Raw genomic sequence first — 25,607 nt, 5'->3', positions numbered from 1 at the left:
TGACCCCATTTCTACTCTTTAAAATTATCTGTTCCTCGGGAGATGCTCCAGGAAAAGGAGCATACACTAAGTTTACGACTCTCTTCCATCTTATTTTCAACAGGCAAATAATAGAACTGAAATTTTTCTCAAGTGTCTAGATTTTTCCTCCTTTGTGAGCAAAGGATATATTATAGTCAGGTGTTAGAGTGTGTTGGGTTCAATCTCATTTCCTTTCTTCCTTTCTAGAGTTTTTCAGACTCTTCTTAATACTAGAAAAAAGATGGCTCTTCAGTCAACTGTTAGTAAGTTATTGGAGAACATTTATTTAGCACCAGTCTTGCATTTTCTTGTGGGTTATATAGGAGTCATAAAATTCTACGAGTCTGGGGTGCCTGGGTGGCTCAGTCGGTAAAGATACTGCCTTCGGCTGCAGTCATGATCCTGGGGTCCTGAGATTGAGTCCCACTTTGGGCTCCCTGCTCAGTGGGGAGTCTACTTCTCCCTCTCCCTTTGCCCCTCCCCTCTTTCTCTCTCTCTCTCTCAAATAAATAAAATAAAATTAAAAAAAAATCTACCACTTTCTTTGGCCCAAATCAACCGCTTCTTCGGTTACGCTTCTTACTACACTCAGAATGAATGAGTGAATGAATGAATGAATGAAAATTTGAATACCCGTCTGAAGGAAACCAACTGTTGTTTTTCTGGTTAAAGCTCAGCTAAGACTGGGGTGCTTGGATGGCTCACATGGTTAAGTGTCTGCCTCTGACTCAGGTGATGATCTCCAGGTCCTGGATGACCTGGATCTCCAGGTCATGTCGCGCCTCCAGCTCAGCGGGGGGGTCTCTTCTCCCTCTCCCTCTCTCTCTGCCTTTCCCTGTGTTTGTGCTCTCTTGGTCTCTGTCTCTCAAGTGAATAAATAAAAAAAATCTTTTAAAAAATAAAATGAAACTCGGCTAAAACTATAGAAGTTTAGGGTGACATTAATGTAGTAAAAAGAATCCACAATGTTGTTTTAAATTTTTATTTGCTTATAAAAGAGAATGGAAATGGGTTTGCAAAAAAAAAAAAAAGTATCTGCATGTACAAAGTAATCCATGTAGATAAAGAGGGCAAGTCTTGGAATACCGCTGGATGAGTCGTTCATCAAGATTGGATCTCTTCGCATTAGAACTGGTGGAAAGTCACTATTTTACATGTAAAGCCACTGAAAATACTAAATCTACTTTTAAAATCACCAAACTCAGAAAGGCTGTATTCTGATACATATTCTTAGACACCAGTGAAACGAGGTACCGAGTGATCTCAGAGCTGGATAGATCAGTTAATCAAGAGGTAGTTTCTCCAATAATATCCATTTTTCTTTTCAGAAAGGCCACAGGAGATAGGGATAAATGGCATAATCTTTGGATCTCTTTAAATTCTTATTCTGCTAGGGCCCCATTTCCTTTGAATACAATCATAGCTGTCTTGATGCATTTTAGGACTTGAGATCATCTAACACAGAAAAGATTTCCAGAGTTCAACTTTTTTTTTTTTTTTTGCCAATTTTCCTTTGAGCACTCTTCTCTGGAAAAACAAATAATCTGGCATGCCATTAAAATAACAAGGAGAAATAAATCCTGTGGTGTCATAGATGAAGGGGATTTTTTAAAATATAATTTTTTTTTGCTAATAATACCAATATTAACAACGTCCAAGGAAATTTAGGCTGGTGAGACAAGCCCCCCAAAGGTAGCATACAAACCACATAACAACATTCTTCTTGAATAAGTTTCTCTAAGAGTTCTTGAGGTTGGTCTCCAAATTAGTCCTAGGGCGATCAGATGCCTGAGCCCCACAGTTCCATGGCTTCTAGCTCGTCTTGGACAGGAGTGAATTCCGGTTGATCAGGATGGGGAGCTAGAGAGGAAAAGTGGGGTGGGGACTTGATGGGACCCAGGAACCATAAATTGATATTCTCCCCTCACATGGGTCCATAAGAGACACAGATTTGGTCAATAAATGAGAGAGAAAGCCTGCTTAGGTGGAAAGCACTAGCTCCCATTACCCACCATGCCACTTGTGCCTTCCCCCGTGAGGTTTCAGATGGTTAGCAAAGGAAGGGGCAGACCCGTTACAGCAATGGTTAGAAAACTAGAATCACGGCCAACTGCTTAAATATAGTATGTGTTTTATTTACAAAAGGAACCCTGAATCTCAGCAGAATTATAACAGGAAAATAAATTTTAAAACGGATCTCGTGTTAGAAACCCATCACCCAGGGGACAGTTGGGAAGGGGGGACATTAGAGGGGGACGGAGAGGAGGGTGGTGGGGGAGGGACGTGCCCGTCAATCTTGTGTGGGGACAGGAAAGAGGAGAAGGCACATTTAAACAGTTATTACACACAGAAAAGTTGGGGATAAATTCTTGGTACACAGTCATAGACCGACATCCAGAAAGATCCAGAAGGACACAGAGCTGTCAGTTCCTGTCACGACGGACACTTGTGATCTGGTTAAGTTCCAGTATTATCAGTGTATGTGTCGGGAACAGGGAGGGCAAGAGACGTGTATGTGTCGGGAGCAGGGAGGGAAGCAGGTGAGGCAGGGAAGCAGAGTGCCCATGGTTAGGGGCAGGGGCTGGGGGTGGTGGTGGTGGTCAACAGGACAGTTCTGGATCCGAAGCCAATTGCCCAGGCCCAATGGAGTCAGAGTGGAAGAGCTCCACCTCAGTGCTGGTAATCATTGTAAGGGATCAGATCTTAATAAGGGACAGGGAGATTTGAGAGAACAGGGAGGGAAGAGATGAACAGAGAAAAATACATCAGCAAAACTCTTGACCAGTTCCTCTGGAAAATAAGGTTAAATTTCTCCTAACGCAGAATACTTAAATTCTTTGACTAAGAAGTTTATTGCCCCAAAGCGGTCTCTGAACATCTCTCTTGATGCTTCCAAGAGTGACTATGTCAGAAAATGTCCTATTGCACAACTCGCCGACATGCAGGCTGCAGATGTTTTTAGGAAGCATTATCTTTCACAATCTCAGGCCAGGAGTTAGTAATGCGGCAGGGACAGGCATGGTCACTCTTGTTTTTTCTTAACATTACCTTTGGTCACCGAAAATGGTGGGTATGTGGTGGGCAGAATGTCACCCAAAAGAATCTGAGGGGCCCTCCGCATTAGGGAGAAGTCCCAGGTTTGAGGCTTTTCCAAAGCATGAGTGAAATAGGACCACACCACAGCAGTAACCCAGAAAGTTCTAATATGTCCCCCAATGATCAAATATGAGGTCGGAGGCCAAGGTAGTGTGGACAGCCATTTGTAAACAAGGAAGATTTAATTGTGGTGTTCTTTTCATTTTCCTCTTAAGGTTTTTGCAGGGATAGCCTGCACTTTATAGAAGAGGTCTCTGGATAATTTAAGGTAGTGAAGCATTCAAGTTTGGCTTCCCTCCCATAACTGGTCTACTGTTCATTGCACTCTCATCATTATAGTTCTAATCAAAGCGAAACATTGCTCAAAGCCCATGAAGGGCTGGCACTTACCTCCTACACCGTAGGCAGAACACGAAGAAGGGTCGCAGTATCCAGGCTGGCCAGAAGGACCCTGTGGTCCTGGCACCCCCAAGTGACCAGGTGGACCCCTGGGTCCAGGAGAGCCAGGGGGCCCAGGGCTTCCTGGCCGACTCTCCCCTGAAGGTCCTAAGAAGCACCCACAAAGGAAAACAGTTGGTCTTTGACCATCATAGATAGTTTTGAGACTACCAAGAAGGAAACGAACCCTTAAGAGAAGCCACCTCACATATCCTGACATTTAGGATAAGATGTCTCTCTCTGCGCATTGAGTTTTTACTTCTCAATTGGATTTGCTGGACAAGCACACCCACGTGTGTATGAACACTCCAATGCACACACAAACACACTCAGTCTCAGCCTCATAATCTGTCCTGCTTTCTGGCCTCAGGTAATTGAATTACATTAGCCTGAGTGGGAAAGAAATGATCCCGCAGGAGAAAAAGGCAAAGTCTGAAATCAGACCTAAAATACTGAACCAAAATTTCTTTAGGCTACCTTATACCGACGGAGCACTTAGATTGAGTGAAAAGAGGAGATTGAAATATTTGTGATTTTAGGAAGTCTATCAGGCTGGGTGTTTTAACGCTTACTTTTAGGCCTAGATTACAATAGTGTTTGAAAAGGCATTCTTCAATAAAAAATGAGATTCTTCAACTTTAGTGGAGATGAACTCTTCAACTCTAGTTCTACTGAAAATGAGGAATGAGTGTCGCCTTATATTTGAAAAGCACTGCAGCTCTACGTAGGTTCAGTCCCATTCAGTCTACGCTCACCAACCATCCTTTCTGCGTAACACATGATGCTAGATCAGCCCCTCACACCAGCTCTAATGATAGGGGCATTTATGCTCAAAGTGACTCTTTTCCATTAGGAATCCCTCCTAGGAAAAGTACTTTCCAAAATCATTATTAGGATGGAAAGAAAAAAATGGATAAAGTATTCGATTTGATGTGGCTAAAACCAGATTAAAAATGTCCAACGGGACTGGAAACTTACCATTCTAATAACGAGGATGATAACCCAGAGATCATTGTAAAAGCACACAGTAATATACACAAAACTCAAAACTGACATGAAACTCATCCAGTAAGATGGCCATGGTGGCAGAAACTCTGAGTGTTTCTCAAACATCCACATGTTCCTCTGTATTTGAAGCCTCCCATGTGGTTCAACGGAGACAGAGTGGCTGGTCCCAGCCAGTGAAATAGGCCTCACTGTGATGTAGGTCATTGTCCATTGAGGAAGGTGAAGGCCAATGTGCCTCTTTTATCTTTTTCCTGGAAGCTTTTTGTTCTAACATGGGGAAAAGCCACCTTACCCAAATCAAACTTCGGGGGACTATAAAATAAACCCTTATCGTGTCAATCTATTAAGTGTTTGGGATTGATTTGTTACTACAGCATAACCTAGCATGGCCTAACTCATGAAGCCAATAGGGTCCCAGAATATGCTAGAAGCCTTTGAGGCTTCTGTACTGGGAGGATTGTCACTTAACAATTGGCCTTCCAATAAAATGAATAAGAAAAACAGCCATTTCCATCAGATACGAGATGTAACAAGGCCATTTTTCTCATCGGTGATGCATGTGAATATAAAACGTTAGGATTTTCATCTTGCAGTTTCCTGTTAGGTAGGAAGATTTACCTGCTGGTCCCGGGGGACCTCTTGGACCTTGGGATCCTATGCCTGGATTTCCTTTTTCTCCCTTGATGCCAGTTAGACCTGTTAAAAAAAAAAAAAAAAAAAAAAAAAGAAAGAAAAAAAAGAAAGTCTTTAAAAGAAAATCTAGGCAAAATCTTTCAAAAAAAGACCTCTCTGGTAACGATAATGATAGGAGTTGGTTTGGGGTTACAGTTCTCAGGGGACTTTTAAATTAAATTCTGACACTGTGAATTATGTACGACCACATAAGGAAGGCTAGATCTGTAGCCGAACACACTGTTTGTATTTGAGATACTGTAAGTCTATCCACCTTCCTACCGAAGGGGTCTGGCCCGCCAGGATCTGGCCCGTGTCTTTACACGCAGCAGGCCATTGGACATATGCAGTTGGCGCTCCATGGTCACACAATAGAAATCACAAGTGAATGTGGCTAACATTTTCCTTTTGGTCCACCCTGTAATGTATCTGCAAAAGGCATGAATTATAATTAGGCAGCAAAGTTCTGAAGAGCGTGAGTTTCCATTAAAAACTTGGAAGCTTCGGGAAAGCCTGTGTTTGATTTGGCTGATTCAGCCCCATAAAAATCTAAACCTATTCGTGCTTCTTTTCCACTGAGCAGACTCCTTCTTCCAAATCATTTACAGTGCTATTAACAAACTATACGTTTTCACGGGCAAAAAAAGCCCCACAAAATAACAAGGAAACATACACTCTGACACCTCATCATCCTAACAACTATCACAAGACTGCGGGACAGGTGAGAACACGCTCTACTGTGGCCCACCCGTCCCAGAGAGAGTTGCATCACATCAGCCGAGGTGGGGGTGGGGGTGGGGGTTACCCAGGCTCACAACACAGAAGGTCTCTGGTGTCTGTTTTTCATGTACAACAATGCTTTGAAGTAGCAGAATGGCATTGCATCTGCATGTGATTAGACTCACAAAGGAATTATGTGTGAATTGGCAAAGCCTGGAAGGAAACATAAATAAATGACAATAACCAATTTGAGAAGGCACCCCCTCCACCAGGGATTTAAAATGTTTAAAATTACAAGTAACTTCTCTCTCTTCCTAAAGGCGATGTGTATTCACGCCAGACAAACCAAGAGACACAACAAACAAGGACACTTTTCACGTCTTGGTTTATAACTTCCAGAAAGCTAGGCGTTCATGTAATATGGGCTTGGAAAATAGTTGGAAAAATAAAATTAAAAAAGACTGGTGAGCAACTGGTTCTTTTTGCTACATGGCACATAGAACGACTGTCTGTTGATATGAATGCTGGGGTCCGCTGTGTTCCTTGGGTCCACCTTCTGGGGTCAAGGTCTATGTGGCCCCTTTCAAAAAGTCCTCCTGGGGCACCTGGGTGGCTCCGCGGGTTGAGCCTCTGCCTTTGGCTCGGGTCGTGATCTCAGGGTCCTGGGATAGAGCCCCACATCGGGCTCTCTGCTCAGTGGGGAGCCTACTTCCTCCTCTTTCTCTGCCTGTCTCTCTGCCTGTTTGTGATCTCTCTCTGTGTCAAATAAATAAAATCTTAAAAAAAATTAAAAAGTCCTCCTTCTTTGTTAGCGGTCCTCAGTGCTTCTCCACTCCCTGCTAGACCTCCCACACACACGCCTATTGTGTGGCCTCGGTGGTATTTTCTGAGCTCACAAGAGCTCAGAAGAGAGAGGAGAGAGCCGGGCACCGAGCACTTGGCCTCCTCTTGTTTTGGGTCTGACTCTTGTCTTAGGAACCCAGAAGGAAGACAGTAATTTCTCAAGAATAAAAATACAATTTCATCTGAGTTTAAAAAGCACCCAACATACTCAGACCAATCAACGTGTAATACTCAACTGTTCACCAAGCTGTTCAGACAGAAAAGCACCCTGGGTACACCTACTGGCTATTACCCAATTAGCTACCAGTTTAGCTCTTAGTTTAGTGGCTAATTGGAATAAGCACTTTTCAGCCAGTAGGTGTCCTCTCAGTTGCCAATGTACTTCACCATACTTAGCCTCTTCTTCTGTTTGAATGAGAATCACTTTCCCCACAGGGAACCACTAATTTTTAAAGAGTTAGAACACAATGAAATACACAGATGACTAATGGCAGCCTGCTCGTGATTAAGCGTGTGGTGACTCAGAGGCCTCCCATGACCTTACGGTACTCAAGGATCAACATTCACAGCATGGCTTCTGGATGATTCTCCAAAGTAGGAGATGCTGTCCATGAGGCTGAAGAGGACATGCAGGAAAGTGTTCTTAGGAATAGCTCTCTGGTGAGAGTTTCTTGATTTAGGGCGCCTGGGTGACTCAGTGGGTTAAGCCTCTGCCTTCGGCTCAGGTCATGATCTCAGGGTCCTGGGATTGAGCCCCACATCGGGCTCCCCACTCAGTGGAGAGCCTGCTTTCCCCCTCTTTCTCTCTGCCTGCCTCTCTACCTACTTGTGATCCCTCTCTCTGTCAAATAAATAAATATAAAAAAAAAAAAAGAGTTTCTTGACTTATCCATTGTTTCTTCATTGAGAAAGCAAAAGATGGGGGAGATTGGGCAGTGGGGATTCTGGTTGTTTCAATTTTCTAGTTATGTAGAGAAAAATGAGTGGCATTTGATATTACCTGTACTACAAATCAAGGTAAGAGAGTAAGAGTCTCACAAAAATATTCCAGCCGCTCAAAATGTCTCGAGAAAATTCTAAGGATATAATTATACTAATAGGGAATTAAAAAAAAATAAACATATAGTGAATTTTATCCCCAGGGGTACAGGTCTGTGAATCGCCAGGTTTACACACTTCACAGCACTCACCATAGCACATACCCTCCCCAATGTCCATAACCCCACCCCTCTCTCACAACCTCCCTCCCCCCAGCAACCCTCAGTTTGTTTTGTGAGATTAAGAGTCACTTATGGTTTGTCTCCCTCCCAATCCCATCTTGTTTCATTTATTCTTTTCCTACCCCCCAAACCCCCATGTTGCATCTCCACTTCTTCATATCAGGAGATCATATGATATTTGTCTTTCTCCGATTGACTTATTTTCCTAAGCATGATACCCTCTAGTTCCATCCACATCATCGCAAATGGCAAGATTTCATTTCTTTTGATGGCTGCATAGTATTCCACTGAGTATTTATACCACATCTTCTTTATCCATTCATCTGTTGATGGACATCTAGGTTCTTTCCATAGTTTGGCTATTGTAGACATAGCTGCTATAAACATTTGGGTGCACGTGCCCCTTTGAATCACTACATTTGTATCTTTAGGGCAAATACCCAGAAGTGCAATTGCTGGGTCATAGGGTAGTTCTATTTTCAATATTTTGAGGAACTTCCATGCTATTTTCCAGAGTGGTTGCACCAGCTTGCATTCCCACCAACAGTGTAGGAGGGTTCCCCTTTCTCCGCATCCTCACCAGCATCTGTCATTTCCTGACTTGTTAATTTTAGCCACTAATGAGGAATTTTAGATTTCAGTATCCTTGAAATGAAGATCTGTTCCAACTACTGGTAGGCTAATAGATTAATATCTGTCCATGTATTCACTTAGGTTCCGAGCCAAAGGAAACTTCGTGTCCATGACACCTGAGTTTGGTTGTAAATCTTTTTCTTAGAATGAAAAATCATGTTAAAAATCAATAATTAAGGACCTAAGATGAGGGCTGAGATGAAAGGCCAGGCTTAGAGACCTCACCTCTCTAAAAATAGATCTGCATATATTTTTGAGAAGCCTGTAAGCCATGGTTAAAAGGAAAGAAATCAGATGTCCCAAAATGTCCACCCATCTGTGAGATGTTGGCAGGCGATGAATAGATCTGGGCATAGTCCTTCTTCACAGAAAATATGCCATCATCACCCATAATAAGGGTTTCTCTCATCAATCTCTTCGTGAGGGCTGAAGGTGGAGCCCTTTGGTGTTTAGCTGAAGTCCCCAGAGCCAAGTGCCAATGTTCTCTCCACAAAGGCACTGGGACTCCTCAGTGCACAGGATGCCCCTCCTTCTGGAACACCCATTTCACATTGGATGTCTCCATAAATACCTCTCAGTCTTCAAGACCCAGCCCAGTGCTTCTTGCAACCATAATGAGCAGAAGCATACAGGATTCAAGAGGACTGGGATTATTGATCTGCTTCATGGCTGTATTGCTGACACGCCGAGAGTGTCTTCCACATACTATGAAGCCTACAGATACTTACTTATTTACTCACTGAAGGAATGAATGAGTTCTCTGATTCCATATTGTCCGTGCCTCCTCTGGAACCTACCCATTGCCTTGCTTGTCCTCATGTTCGCCTAGCCTAAGACCACGAGCCTCCTGATGGCAAGGATCATGTCTTCTTTACTGTTAGTGTCGGATCCAAGCCAAACCTCACACATGGTAGGTGGCCCAGTAAGTTCTAGAAACCTAACCGAATGACTGCATGTTTACACCAACATGCAGCTGACTGTTAAAAGCAAGCCTGACCTTTGAAGGATTAACAAACAAAATTCTTTACCCCGGAGCTTTGCTTTTTACTTTCACATGCCTGCCTTGTGGGAACACTGCTTTTTCTAACAAGTTCCTTGTGTGGCAGTTTCAGTGCTAGCGTTTCTTAGCGATGAATATAACCGATCACAATTAAATTTCTGCCATTTCTAAAAACTAAGCATAGCTGATATAAATGAAGCTGTAACTTTTCAAAAATATGATTTTAGATAAGATTAAAATACTTTCAGTTTTTTTTGAGTTATCAAAAATATTTAGGATAATCAGAGAGATTATTATTATCCACCCATTCATCTGTTCTTCCTTTTAAAAACATTTCAATAAATCTATTTTTTTGCAAGGTTCTCAGAAATATTGAGTGGAAAGTACAGAGATTTCCCATGTATCTTCTGCCCCTACACCTGCTTCGTCAACATCCCCCAACAGAGAGGTACCTCTGTCATATTCATTCTTTTTTTAAGAGTCTTGTTAGAAACCATTTCAGGGCTCCCTGGTTCTCCCTTACCACAAACCTAACACTGACTCTCCAATATTTTCTTTTACTGGTATACAAAGGCAGAGACCTGTTCACTCTAGCTCTTCGTTACATTCCCAGTTCCAGGCATATACTAAGGCACTCAAGAAATACGCGTCAAGCCGATGAATGAATGAATGAAATCCCAAGTTCTATTGTAGACTTTGACAAACCAAGAATGTGGCCAGTGAGTTTATCAGCTAAGTCTAAAAATGACCGCTGTCGATTCCAAAAGCTAGAGGCTTGGGATGCAGGAGCTCATTTTGGCTTCTTAAGAACAAAGGGGGCGGGCACTACTATTAACCCCGAAGAAGGCTGTGATCCCTGCCCTCACCTAGGAAGGAGCACGAGCCACGATTTGATCCCAGACAGCTTGGTGCCGAAGCCCAGACGCTGAATCACTGCACTCCCTGCCTTTTCAGTCCAAGTGGGCAGGAGACTTGTCTTGTTCTTTGCAGTCGAAGCTTCCTGAGCTGCGCGCTGGGTCAGTCTGCACATCTGCTCTGGCCCCAGGCTCAGCAATCAGTCCCGTGGTTATCACATTTTCTCAGCTTACTTCCCTCAGTTGGCATTCTTGCCTTCTACTCCAAGCAAGATTCAGGGTTGACGCTGAGCGGCCCTCTCCGGCTCCTGCTGACTACATGCCCAGGATCTGGCTCTCGGTTGTCCATTTTCTCTTTCCTTTGGCCTGCTGGTCTCTGAATAGAGACATTTTACTCATTTCTCTGCCCTCTGACCACACCAAGCCTTCCACACTGAGGCCTCGTGCTGCTCCATTGAGCTCAGTTAGTCTCTCAGCCCAGACATTTCGAGCAACTCCCAGGATTTATGCCCAGGCAGATATGCAAAGGCTGGGCAATGCTTTCATTGTCACTGCACCAAAAAGTCCCAGAAACAGTGAGACAGGGCTTCGGCTATGTTGTTATATCGTCTGTTACCTAGGAAATGTGGACAATGAATGGCAAGCACAGTCTGCTTTCCATTCAGAATATGTCTGAATGCCTACTGGAAGCAATTTACTAGATAGGTACCTAGGCACAAGGTGGCAGATTCATTGGACATAATTCATGCAATTTCCAGAATCTGCTATTTTCTACATTTTCGGCCTGTAGCATTAGTACCAGCACATGGGACTCCATGTTTTGGCTAAGGTCTCAGCTAAGGGGACAAAGATTGGAAAATACATGATTTTTTTCACACTTGACCTTGGCCAAAAGGCCAAGAAGCGATTATACGTGATTGTTTTTAATGTAAACAAATTTTGCAAACCATGGCCAAGAGATTTTCTTCTTGTTGCCTTTTTGATAAAATAATGGTCCATCCACTTTGACAGGGTAATTCAGGCCTCAGGAAAAGATAAAGCATTCTACACAGTTCAGGCAAAGAGAAGTTAATCCAGGGACTTGTTTACATGGTTTGTTTACATGGGTGATGGAGGACTGAGAAGCCAATTAAAAATGATGAGGCAACTTATAAAACAGCAAGAGCAAGAAGTGACTCTCATCTTTAAGAGTATGGGGGCAATGGGAAGAAATGGTGGGACTGGAACCCAGAGCCTAGAACCTTCTGGTAGGATCTAGAAGCAGAGGGAGAGATTTCCAGTTGAAGCAGGAGCTGTGTAAGAGTTGTCACCACAACCAGAATTGCAGGGGAGCCAGGTGTTGGATGAGAGGAGAAATATCTTGACTTCTACCCTGTTTGAACCCTGTAATCCTTTTTTTTTTCAAGATTTTATTTATTTATTTGACAGAGAGAGGCAGTGACAGAGGGAACACAAGCAGGATGAATGGGAGATGGAGAAGAGGCTTCCCGCTGAGAAGGAACATGACGACCATGGGGCTCGATATGAAGACCTTGGGTTCATGACCTGAGCTGAAGGCAGATGCATAAGAATTGAGCCTCTGAGGTGTCCCTGGAACCCTCTACTCCTTTTAAAAGGTTCCTATTGGCTGAATTTATACAGGAGCAGTGGGGGAAGGGAGCCTGGAGAGGCACTGACGCACAGCTAAAGGAGGGAGAAGCGCAGACTGAAAGCAAACTGCCTGGTCCAATCCCAGTATCAGGCTCTGAGCATCAGAGCCAGAAGGACCCCTCCTGCCTGTAGTGAGTCACCTTGTGGCAGGGAAAGGGACAAACGGAGAGTCATCATGCAGTGTGAGAAGAGCTACAACACATGAAAGCACAGAATTGAGGCGTCCGTGGGGAGTCACAGGGGGCTTTTGGATACAGCTGACCCTTGAAGCCAAGTCTTGGAGAGCAGGCGTCGGCCACGCGAAGAAGGGCAGATGCAAGTGCACGTACAGAGGCCGGCAGATGAAAGAGAACTGAGCGTGCCCGGGGGACTCCAAGCAGTTTGGCGGACTCTGGCCGCAGCAGGTGGGGGAGTAAAATAAGAAGCCAGTCTAGATCCGGTCGGGGCACACGAAGGGGTCTGGATACGGCCCTTCCCCCTCGTGTGCGCAGGACCCCTCCAATACCATCCCCCTAATTTTTTGTTTGTAACTTCACCTCCTTTTCTCAAAGAGGAACTCCAAGGTGCTGAAGCCTCAGACCCCTTAAAACATGGAACTGGCCCTGCTGGGTGCTACAAAACAATTCAATTAGTAAAGTGGACTGAGAAATCCGGCAGAGCTCAACTCCACCAATAAACGCTGAGCTAGTCTCCCAGCAAAGCCGAAGGAAACCATGTTGAAGCATTAAATAGGGCTGTCCAGTAGTCAAAGGAACCACTACCAGATCAAGATCAAGACAACAGGATATTTTGGACTTCAGGTTCTTCTATCAGTTAGAGACATGGTAATATTGGCCGGAGGCCCTCTGGTCTTTCGACCACACACATCTAAATTAGATACACTGATATCCGGGCAGTGAGAGCGAGGAAGAAAGTGCAGCAGGGAGAAGGGAAGTGAAAGGGGCAGCATGGGGGCTACAGAGGAAGAAGGGAGAAAAGAGAATGAAGGGGGCACCAACCCCATGTAGCCGTCCACAGGTTGGTCCCACCAGCGAGTGCGTTGCAAAAATGAACAGGGATTACATTGGACACCAGGAATCCTGGATTTTTGTCCCCACAGTTTTGCACACTGATGCTATGATCTTATGGGCATAAGAGTAGCAGACCAAATGCTCATCGACCAGTTTCAGCTCCCAAGTTCTGACCGATCCTCCTTCAATATTATTATATTATTTCCAGCATGGGCTGTTAGGAAAATTATTAACAACTGAAAGTTAATAGAAAAATGAGCCAATTTCTGTGGCTTCAAAAATGAACACATCAGGTTTGGCATGAATATTCAACCAGCTAATGATATATAAATTAGAGCTAGGGCTTGTTTTCATTCCTTGCGGAAATGAAAAGTGATATGATGCTCTTGACTCTTGGAAAAGAAGAGAGCTGTGCCAGGGCCTTGGGATGAGGTCAGTGTCTGCAGAGTTTAAAACAAAAGGCATTAGGACCAGCAGTCCTTCATAATGAGCAGGAAGAAAGCACTATTAAGATAAATATATCTTGTATCTAGTTAAACCTAGAACCAATGAAAATTTTAAGAGTTAATGAATATATCTTTTCTATGTATGTTTTTCCCTCAGCTATACAAATGCATTTTGGTATACTTGTTTATTGTACTTACTGCCTTAAATCCTTGTTAAAAAAAATTCACTGAAAATGGTTTACTATAGCCAATATAAACAGCTTTAGTTTTATCATCTAAATTAGTATATGTTATATTTCCATTTTACTTGTTTATGTTCAAGGCCAGAAATTTAGAAAATGGCTGAGTACATTCCTATATTTAAAACAAAGTGTCTTTCTCTGTCTGCCTCTATCAATATTTACATATAGATATTGTAAACACACACACACATGCCTCTATCAATATTTACATATAGAAATTGTAAATACACACACACACACACACACACAGAGGCATTATAAGCAGGATGTCCCTTGATCTTTTGACCAGACATCTAAATTAGACACACTAAAATGTGAGCACTGAATTGTCCAACGTATTTGCTATTTTATATATATTTCCTACCCAGTCGAAAAATCTTTCCTATTTAAAAATCTCACCCTGTTTTCCTGGCTGAATTTACACAATAATGACTTGAAGAAAACGTTGACTTGTCAAGTTGGCAGTAACTGGCTATTAACAGGATGTCTTCGCGTTGATGTCCTATAGCCACATGGACTTCTGTTTTTTTTTCATGGCTCTAGAGTGAAGGACAAATGGCAGCCAAAAAACTAGCCAAGGAGTAATCAACACCATAAATCACTCATGATTCACGAAATGACTATTGCTCTTCAGGTATTATGAAAAATAAAGGGAAAACCCACATTACGTTTGGTCTCCAGGGAACGTGCAGCCTCACTGCGGAGACAGGAATCACAGAGTGAAATCATCATTAAAAGGCAAGTCAAGAAGGTGAAAGACCCCTCTCCCGTTGCTAAAGGCTTGTTTAAGTAACCTGATGTCCCCACAGCACCCCCTCTCCCCTTGCTGAAGGCTTGATTGTCCCTATAGCCGGATGGCAACACATACCAGGATGTCTATTGTCTATGATCACCCGGTCTGTCAAAAAAAGACAAATGAGAAGTAGAGTGTAACTGGGACTTTCCAGAGTGCTGACCGAAGGAACCACCAGAACGCCCTGACCCCAATGCCCAATCATGCTTGATTCAAAATAATCAATCAGACTCCTGTAACCATGCATCTGCTTCTGTAAGCTCGCTTCCTGCCACCCCAACCCTGCCCTATATAATCTGCTCCCCAACTTAGCCCGGCATGCTCAGCCCACAAAGGCTGATGCGTCCACAGGCGCCTGTGTAACCAATAAACCTCTTGCAATTTGCATCCAGTGGAGGCGTGCTGTTTGATTCTTGGGTGCGGCTCCAGGGTCTTTCAAAGGCACCTTCTACCTGTGCGCACACTGGTGACGGACCCCGCTCTTGTTCAGGCTTCTTGGTGGGGCAGGGGTTGGGGGGAAGCAGAGATGAAAGGCCCAGCCCCATTCACGGAACTCACAGTGGGGTGGTGGGGGGGGGGGAGACAAACCAGGACACCAGCAATGACAGCATAATGAGAAACTGCTGCGGTCGACGCCTGCGCTCGGGGAGGGTTTACTCCGTCTGGCTCAGCGGGAGGGGAGCAGGGCAGCAACCACCAATACACCGGCCCGACAAACCGCGGGCGGAACGAGTGGCCTGGCAGCGGGGACTCCGGAGATGCGCTCCGAAGGACGAATGTGCCAGAGCACGAAAGAGGATTCTAGGGCGTGGGAAGGGCAGGTGGAAACCCATGCACTGGGACAAGAGCAGGACACAGTGGGAATCCGCACTGGGGGGCGCAGCAAAGGAAAAGCCACGCGTGAAGAACGCGCAGTCGCCCTGCCTCATCGCTCTGCGCCAGACTTGACGCCTGCTCCTGCTTTGCGCCGCGTGTACTTCCTTATTGCGTGGAGTTGGGCGTGGCCAGGGCCACGTGACCTGCTTTAGCCAATGAGATTTTAGAGGCAACAACAGGCACAGAGGCTTGAAATCGGCACCTTGGGTCGCCCTAATTTGTTTCTGCCACCACCGCGAGGATTACATACTCTAGGAAACTATTAGCCCTTCTAGCCAGGGCCCCAGCAGAGCAGAACTGCCCCTGTTTTCCATAGATCTGTGGTGGAAAAAAAAATATTTATCGTTGTATCCTACTGAGATGTTTGTGGTTTGTTATGCAGCGAAAGCTGACTAATACTGAGAGCACAGAGCGGTTCAATTTGGGTAGAGCAAAAAGTACATACTTGAAGTCAGGCGGAAAATATGAAACGGGACCGAACGAAGATATCTTGCTGAGATAGCATTAACCTTGAGTGGTTATTTCTAGCACGATGCCCTTTACCCCAGACAGGGACTGAAATCCAGTGCAAGAATCTGATCAGATCTACTACACAGGCCCTCCAATTAAGGGTTTCAAAGTAATTTAAGTTATAGATTAGTATATTAGCTTTCATGGCAAGAAAAGAAGACAAAACGGACTATAGCTCTTGCTGACATCTTGAAACAACCTCGTGGAAGACCCTGAGTCAGAAGCACCCAGCTAGACCACTCCTGAATCCCTGACCCAGAAAACCACGGTCGTATAAGTTTTGTTGTTTTAAGTTGCTAAGTTGTAGGGTAACTTGTTATAGAGTAATGAGTCATTAACACATAGAGCTTCTCTTTGCAGCCATGTTGAATGCAAAGACTCAGTTTGTAACAGAGGGGGGGAAAACCTTACAAAATGGAAGATGATACAACAAAGAAAAAGGAAAAGCATTCCTTTTCAATGCGTTTGGGTTACTATACATTAGGAAAACACAATACATCAAACCTTCAGAGAAAATCTTGTTTCCAATGCACATTCAAATTGGATTTTACCACCTAACTACTGGGTGAGAAAAGAGAAAGCTACTTTTACCTCTCCGGAGTTCATCTCTCAGGAGATGAGATGCAGGGAATGAGGAAAGAAATAAACAAGTCAGCAGATTTTTAACAGCAGTGAAAAGACTATGTCTCGTGCAAGCCAATGTCAAAGATAATACAACATCACAGGGAAGACTTGCAAATATTTAAGTTTCAACCAGCCAATTATTACAAGAGCCCTGCCAACCCTCTATCTTTAATTAAGTTGATCTGTCCCATAAAGATAATTTTTCCAGGAATAAACCAGGATAAAAGAGACATTGAGAAGTTCCACAGACGCTTAGCATCTAGGCATTCCTGTCTGGCAACTGCTTTGCTTTTATTCTGCATTCGTGACCAAAGTTTTCAGCCAAATGTATCTTCAGTGCCAACAGCTCTTTTCAACCACAGAAATACCAAATGCAAGAACCCAACTTCTCTCTCCCAGCTTCAAATTAAGACCCAGCCTTCTCAGCCTTGTTGATTCCCAGGTAAGGGGAATGAACCTTAGGGACTCAAGAGTTAGCTTTTGGGTATATGCAACTTCTTGACTCTGAATGCCATTTCTGTGTCTCCAAAGGGGGTTATCGCTGACTCCCAGCAGCCGGAGCGTGGCTGATTCCTTTTCTACCTGTGTTTGCTCTGGTGGGGTGGGAAGGGGGACTTGGTTGTGTTGCATCTCGTCTTCCTTCTCACACCCCCCTTTTCTCATTTCCTGGAACAAAGTCCATCTTCTTCAAATTAACCACAGGACTTAGGACTGATGCAAGAATTGATCCTTAAATCTTGTCTTTCTTTACATTCACTCCTTAGAAATTTGGTCTTCTGTGTCAGGGGAAACTCAAGGGGAATAATTTTCCAACTTCATAAAGTCATTCAAGGATTATATCCTCAGAGAACAATAAAAAATTAATCCAGGCAACAAACAGAGTGGGGCAGCTGTCCTTGCATCAAGCTCTTAATCAAAAACATGAAATCTTCTTGTGATTAAAGATGACATTCCAATGCTGTTATTATTTTTTTTTTAAGCCTCAATGCTATACTGCATCCCAAATATTTGATTCCACAGAGTAGGTATAAAGTGCTAATGAATGTATAGCAAACAATGCATTCCATTGGGAAAATCCTTGGAATTATACCTCCCAGTCATTTTCACTCAACTTTCTCTAGGCACTAGCATGCATAAAGACATTACTACTGTCTGTGGGTTGGGGGGAGATAGTCAGTAGTATAAGGCTTCTCTGGAGAGAGCCCCAGTAGGGAAAAGAAATATAGTGGAAAACCAAGCGATCTGGTAATCAAGGAGCAGATGTCTGAAAAAGTAGAAGATAAATGTAGTTATTTGCATAATGCTGGTGATGTATTTGCTCTTATGATTTTTACTGTGAACACAACAGACACGAATGCAGAAAGACCCACTGTTGATAAAGCTCAGCTACATCAGCCTGAACTTGTAATGGTTGCACTCTCAGTAATTATTTAATATAAACACATTTTGACTTCTTCATTATGTTTCTAGTATAGTCATGCTGAGAATTTGCATATTGGAATAAACAGTCGAAGTAGAAATTACTTTAGCTTTACTTCTTTACATTACACTAGATGGCAGTCTAGTTGTTTGTTTGTTTTTTTAAATTTTGTGTGAAGGCAGGTTATATGTATTATCTGTGAATTTCATTTCAGAACAGTAAAAGAGATGTAACTTATCTGTGGGAAAGGAGACAATATGTTGACTACTTTTGAGAATCATGGCTTTAGAGTTTCAAGCCCTCTCGCACCTCAGGACCTTTGCATACGTTATTGCTATCTCTGCCTGAAATGTTCTCCTCTGACTCTCTTATTGATCTGCCAAACTCCTAAACTTTCAGGTCTCAGCTAAAATATCACTGACTTGCCAGTGTAAGTCAGAACCCCTTCTTCTACACTTGCATGGCAACATGGTTTTTTTTTCATGGCACTTACAACTAATGTCACACTAAAGGAAACGATTCATTTAGTTTTTGTTAGTGCATTTAATATCTGGGTCCATGCCAGGTACAGGAAACATAGGAAATGTATGTCCTGTTTACCACTATGTCATTAACACCCAGTACGATGCCTGATGTGTAGTAGATGCTCAGTAAGTGCTGGTTAGGGGAATGAATGAAGATACAGAAAGATTAAGTTTTACGATTAAGCAGTCAAGATTACACAGCTAGTAAGTGGCCAAGTTCAGATCCTGACTTCTATAAGATTGATGCCCCAAATGACATCCCAGCCTGCCTCTCAAGTAAGCAGCACTGCAAACAGTGAAGTTAAATCAGTTTCTCTTCTGAAATATCACAAGGAAAACGAGATTGAATTGCCTTATTCCATGTTTCTCCTCTATTTCCCCTATTGTTAGATGTTATAATATAAGTAGAATTCTGTGGGTGCACCCCAAGCTGCTAGGTCCATGGCCAGCTTCCCTCCAGGTAGTTCCCTTACTTGGGACTCTTCTACAGCCTGGGCACATGCTAAAATTCTAGAAAAACCGTCAAGTGCCAAAATGTATAATCATGGAAAATATTTTTACCACCTTCATATTTATCCAACAAATCACCTCAAAGTTGGTCATTGGCCAGGTCAAAGATGTCCCAAGCCTCTCCCAAACCAGAACACAGCGTGCAGGGAGCTTGCCAATAGTACAACCACATTCCACTGTGATATTCTGGTCAGTTCAGCAGTTGACTTGTTTGTATGAACTGAGCGTGAATTGTGGTTAGTAGGAGCCATAAGGAAATGGGGTTCACCAGACCCTGCACAGTTCTGGCCTTTCCTATGGCAGTTCCCCACTACACTATGAATTCCAAGGTGGCAACAGACAGAGGGGACAAGCACAGCTATTCTGGAATCACGCAGATGTGGACTTAAATTTTGGTCCCTTATGGTCCAGTGGGGTGAACTGAAAAACTAACTGAGCCTCAGTTTCCTCACTTAAAAACAGAGATAGAGTCCCCTGGGTGGCTCTGTCATTTGAGCATCTGACTCTTGGTTTCTGCTCAGGTCATGATCTTGCGGTCCTGGGATCGAGTCCCACATAGGGCTCTGCTCTCAGTGGGGAGTCTGCTTGAGATTCTCTCTCCCTCTGCCTCTGTCCCTCCTCCTATGCTCACCCATGCTCTCTCTCTTTCTCTCAAATAAATAAATAAATAAAAACTTAAAAAGCAAAATGAAGCTAGGGATTCCTGGGTGGCTCAGTGGGTTAAGCATCTGCCTTCAGCTCAGATCATGATCCCAGGGTCCTGGGATAGAACCCTGTGTATCAGGCTCCCTGCTCAGTGGGGGGCCTGCTTTTCCCTCCCCTACTCCCCTACTTGTACTCTGTCTCTCTCTCTCTGACAAATAAATAAAATCTTTTTAAAAATTAGAAAAAATAATAAAAAATGGAGCTAATACTGACCTCTGACAGCATTTACTTTCCACACAGCTCACTTCGCGTTCACTCTCCCAATGTGCACATTTAGTAATGTTCCACATTCCTTCCTTATCCAAACCATGTCTTCTATTTTATCCAAAGGAGAGAGTGTGTATATAGGACTGGACACAATATTGGCAGATACATTTAGTGCCTAATAAGTGAAAGCCATAAATAAATAGTACTATCTCACATCCTGTCAACCCAAGAGACTTACGTGAACCTTGCATTCAGTAAATATTTACTGATTTATTGTACAAAATAAATCACATATAAATTCCAGTAAATTATGGATGTATAATCTGATCATGAAAATCTTCAGTTGGATGGCTCCTGTGATCCAATATTTTTTGGAGAATGATGGAAACTGAAGGAGTTGCAGAAACGCTGAAATCAGGAAACTGTCCCAGTTCTTTTCAAGTAAATAAAGAATTTCAGTTTGGCCATCTATAGACCAACCAACTGATTTTTTTTTTTTAAAGATTTTGTTCATTTATTTGACAGAGAGAGAGATCACAAGTAGGCAGAGAAGCAGGCAGAGAAAGAGAGGAGGAAGCAGACTCCCTGCTGAGCAGAGAGCCTGATGTAGGGCTTGATCCAAGGATCCTGGGATCATGACTTGAGCCGAAGGCAGAGGCTTTAACCCACTGAGTCACCCAGGCACCCCAACCAACTGATTTTTGACTGGGTTAATAATATATGGTTCAAGACACCAATGTGAAATATGAACATTTCAATAAATGGAATAAGAAAATAGGAGAGTCATCATCCAGGAATAATTATACAAAGATCAGAATTAGAAACAGAGTTGTCTTCTGGGGTCTAGCTAGAATCACACAAGGCTGTGATTGCAGAGTGAGTTCCGGTCGGAAACGTCAGGACTCAGTTGTTCCAGTCAGGTCAGGGTACCAAAGAGGAATGCTATAGCTTTTGTGAACTTTGGAAGCCAGGATATAGAGCCATTACCTGAAGGCAATGCCGCATTTTGTGGGGACAGACAACTGTAGCCCATGGAAGAAGAGCTTGTCTTTGCTGTGCATGAGCCACGTGGTATATATAAGTGGCAAGAAAAAGCAGGTGAGAAATTGGGCTGCATAACCTCTTGCTTATACTTGTGCAGATGGAACCTCTTTACTTCTGGGTGGTAATAATCAGACAAGTCCAAGTTGGAGTTCAAGCCTTAGATGAACAACGTGAACCGCAGGAGTCCTTCAGTTCCTTACATTCTAAGGATTCTGTAATATTGCGATCTATGTGAGAACATGGCGAAACAGCTATTCCCCACAAACTTATGAAAGATACTTGAAGAGGCACCTGGGTGGCTCAGTGGGTTAAGCCTCTGCCTTCGGCTCAGGTCATGATCCCAGGGTCCTGGGATTGAGCCTTGCCTGGGGCTCTCTGCTCCAAGGGGAGCCTGCTTCCTCCTCTCTCTCTGCCTGCCTCTCTGCCTACTTGTGATCTCTGTCTGTCAAGTAAATGAATAAAATCTAAAAAAAAAAAAACAATTTTAAGTTAAAGGAGACAAAGGTTAATGAGAAGGAGGTAGCTAGTCAGATGTAGGCAGAATGCAGTCTTCTGCTGGGTGAGACTGAAAGTCAAGAACAGTCTTTATGTCACGTTGCTGATGGGGCAAGTATTTGGAATTCCTTTTCTGTTCCCCCAAAATGCATATTCTTTGGCTAGTTCAATGATAATGATTGAGTTAATCAATAGTGTGTTTGAACCAAGGTCATAAAATAAAAGGTTGCCCCTCAGCCTTTTGAACAGAGGCAAACCGGAAACCTTAGTAAGGATGAGTAGAATTGCTTTTTGCCTCAGTTTGACAAGTTTGCATGCATAAGACGGCATCACGGTGCAAAATATATTTCTTACTGTACATCCTGTATATGTATTTTTCAAAAAACTTCTGAAAAATTAGGGGTGTCTGGCTGGCTCAGTCACTGAAGCATGCAACCCTTGATCTCAGGGCTGTGAGTTCAAGCCCCATGGGGGCAGAGAGCTTATTTAAAAATTTTTGAAAAATTCTAATAGGAAAATCAGATAGAGCCCTTCTAATGAAAAATTAGCAAGCCAATGGAGTGGTGCATTTCTTATAGGAAGACTTACGCGGGACACATAGGAAGAAGAAAGTGAGGTTCACTTACACGCTGGGCCAGAGTACTCAACACTATATTTCTTTTTGCCTAGCTTTTGTAGTTTAGCATTTGTCTAAATACACTGCTGAGCAATAATACTTGTTTTTACTTATTTATTTTCTATATATTTATAAAATAAATAAATAATGTAAAATAAATGCTTATTTATTTTCTATTTTAAATATAAAATAAGGTATATTTTATATTTATATAATATAGTGTCCTTTCAAAATCATATTACATAGAGCAGTGTGATAATCCCATTTTATATAACAACAACAACAACCCCACAATCTCCGGTTTTCATTTCTAGTCCTGATGTTGGCTGATTTCAAGACTCCCTGGACCTCGGTGTCTTCATATGCTCCCTTTTACACAAAATGACAAAATGAGGGCTAGGAGAAAAGAAGAAGTCTGAATGTCTTTAGTTTTAAAATTCTATTGTTTTGATTTGGTGAAAAAGTAGATATTTCTGTCTCTCAATACTTTCTGGGTATTTGGACTATGAGATCAGACAAACAAACAAACAAACAAACAAACCAACCATTGTCTTCCTTGCAGCAAAAATCCCAAGTGCAACAGGATTGAAATTCTTTGCTAGGAGCGGAAAGTCCCTTGGGCCTTGACCTAGAAACCCCGACCTTAAACACAAACCCATTACCATCCATTGGTGATCATCTAAAAATCACTTTCTCTCATGCCCAAAGGGCTTGTCTCACTTTCTGTCTCACTGTCATCCTCCACGAATTTGCAGGACATGATTCTGCTTTGTCTCCTGCACTCTTTACAAATACATGTATATATAGATATATGTAGTCAGAAAATTATATCATGGAAATTCCTATTTCAATGGCTGCCTGGGCCACTGTTTGAGAATTCCTGAAAATTTTTCCTCTGGCCTAAGCCTTCAAGTCCTCTTGCAGAGCAGGAAAGACTCAGTCTGGCAAGAACCAGTAGAGGACTTCCAAAAAGAACAAACACACCTTGTGACTCACGAGAATGACTCAGGCACGGGCTCTGTGCCCCCTGTGTCACAGGTGATCCATCACCGACACCGTCAAAAGATGCCCGGCGGGCGGCCAGGTCTTCCGTGCACTGGGAGGGAACCATGCCCTTCTCTACATCTGCTGATTTCATGTCCTGGCACGGGAGGCACCTTCAGAAAGGGAAACCAGGACTGGACTGCCATGAGAGTAGCAAGTACTGAGGGAGGACCTACCTACTGTGAGCAATGTGGCTCAGAGCTGCCCCTGCACTTGGCCATGGAGCTGTTCACCTGTCCCAGAGGAGTGCTCAAATGGGTGGGACAGACAATCAGTGCTCAGGGGTCCTGGGGGGTGGAGCTACTGTGTGGTCGGGGCAATCAACAAAAATGCCACTCCTGAAACAGAAGTGCAGCTGAGCCTTGCACGGAGAGTAAGAGCCCCGGAGACAGGGAAAGCAAAAGACGTTTCCAAAGTGGGGAAGGAGGCCCATGAAAGCGCAGAGGCAGGAATGCCTGCGGCCTGTTAGCACCGATCAGGAACGAACTGTGAAATACTAACTTTGGAATCCGCATGTCACATCTCCAAGTGTGACAAAAGAAACATTTCCTACCCAGGTCTCAAAAGTAACAGGATTCATATGGCAAATAGGTAAGAGTTAGCTTTTCCCCAGATCTGCACATTAGAAAATGGTGTCTTAGGGGCACCTGGGTGGCTCAGTGGATTAAGCCGCTGCCTTCCGCTCAGGTCATGATCTCAGTGTCCTGGGATCGAGCCCCGCATCGGGCTCTTTGCTCAGCGGGAGCCTGCTTCTCTCTCTTTCTCTCTCCCAATCTGCCTGACTCTCTGCCTACTTGTGATCTCTCTGTCAAATAAATAAATAAAAATCTTAAAGAAAAAGAAAATGGTGTCTTAGAAAATACTTGTCGTCCATTGTCTTACTGCCCATCACTTTCTTTGTGGTTCATATGTAATCCCAATTTCCCATATCTCTTTAATCTGTTTCTGGAGTTTCTGGAGTCAATTATAGAACTGGGTGAAGTTCAATCAAAGTCTTATTATTATACTATGCAACACTGCTAAGACCTATAGGGGAAAACAAAAAAGGCTAAGTAGGATTTCTATTTTTAAGAAACTTTGGTACGAAAGACAAAACATTGGCCTGTAAGACTATTAAATGAAATATTTGCTTCATATTACATACAAAATATAATATAGGAAGATGAACCATGAACAGTATTTTCATTTGAAGTTTATAGGTGGCATGGTCTACTTAGGTATATGTAAATCGTATGTTTTTTTTTTTTTTTTAAAGATTTTATTTATTTATTTGACAGAGATCACAGTAGACAGAGAGGCAGGCAGAGAGAGAGAGAGGGAAGCAGGCTCCCGGCTGAGCAGAGAACCCTATGCAGGACTCGATCCCAGGACCCTGAGATCATGACCTGAGCCGAAGGCAGTGGCTTAATCCACTGAGCCACCCAGGCTCCCCTGTAAATCGTATGTTAATATGACCTATGACTCACCTGAGGACTGCCATCAACTGTTGCCCTCTATGGGTACTGCGTTAAAAAAAGCATTAGACCTCAGAAGCGAGCTCTTGGCTTACCATGACATATGCACAATGCCATATCTGTCCAGAGGAGGGCATCCTTTTCTAATTCTTCCACCTGGAAGGGGCACCTGTTCTTAATTCCTCCATCTAGAGGGGACACCTTTCATTTGCTCAGAAGTCTCTGAAAGGTGAGTTGGGGGTCCTGATCCTCCTTTTTCATAGGAGTAGATATGGCTCTTGATGAAATACTTTGTAATTTACTCAACTGACTCAGTCTTGGGGATAAATAAATAAGCTGGAGAACGGATGGGGGAGTTGATGAACATTCATTCTTTTGGACGTCATCATTGTATAAGCACCACTGTTCACACCGTGCTTCACCGCACACACCTCAGTGGCGTTCCAATGAGAGAGGTGACTCAGCTTACCTCGTTCTCCTGGGGTCCCTGGCACGCCTGCATTTCCAGGGAAGCCTGGCGTCCCTGGGGGTCCTTGTTCACCAGGGGTTCCGGGTGACCCTGGTCTACCAGGTTCTCCAGGGGGCCCTTGGATGGTCCGGACTGATGAGGACTGGCTGGGAATCTGGTTGAGGATGGCCGTGTACCTGGCCATATGACCTGAGACACACAGGGCAGAGACATCCTTCAGTGAACTGTGTCACACACAGAAGGGAAAACCGACGGTATTATCTGTCAAGGCGCCGAACCATTCTGTTAGACAACCGCAAGAGGAAAAGCACACCCCTCTGAAATATGTTGATTTCCAACTTAAAAATGATGACATTTTACTTTGGATGATATGAACAGCTGGACTGTTTTCAAGGCGCATCTCAAGCGTCTGGAATGCCACAGCTCACATCAGCATCTCAGTAAACAGCATGGGCAGAAGTCA

General features: G+C 43.4%; 1 protein-coding gene across 2 annotated transcripts in view; it reads right to left on the bottom strand.

The window, feature by feature from the left end:
• Positions 1–987: 987 nt before the first annotated feature.
• The window catches only part of COL14A1 (collagen type XIV alpha 1 chain), a 218,387-nt gene continuing 193,767 nt past the window's right edge, over positions 988–25,607 (bottom strand). The window contains exons 45-48 of one of the 2 annotated variants that reach the window (XM_059395092.1): positions 25,145–25,333; positions 5,182–5,259; positions 3,508–3,663; positions 988–1,881 (exon numbers count right to left, since the gene is read on the bottom strand). In XM_059395092.1, the coding sequence (XP_059251075.1) occupies positions 1,802–1,881; positions 3,508–3,663; positions 5,182–5,259; positions 25,145–25,333 (503 nt within the window). In that variant the 3' untranslated portion in view covers positions 988–1,801. Of the gene's footprint in view, positions 1,882–2,135; positions 2,724–3,507; positions 3,664–5,181; positions 5,260–25,144; positions 25,334–25,607 lie in introns of those variants that run through there. The other variant, XM_059395093.1, reaches the window with a different exon arrangement.

Source organism: Mustela nigripes, chromosome 3 (assembly GCF_022355385.1).
Source record: "Mustela nigripes isolate SB6536 chromosome 3, MUSNIG.SB6536, whole genome shotgun sequence".
Classification (NCBI taxonomy): Eukaryota; Metazoa; Chordata; class Mammalia; order Carnivora; family Mustelidae; genus Mustela; species Mustela nigripes.
The sequence above is the reverse complement of the archived record's forward strand: the minus strand, read 5'-3'. Positions and strand labels throughout refer to the sequence as shown.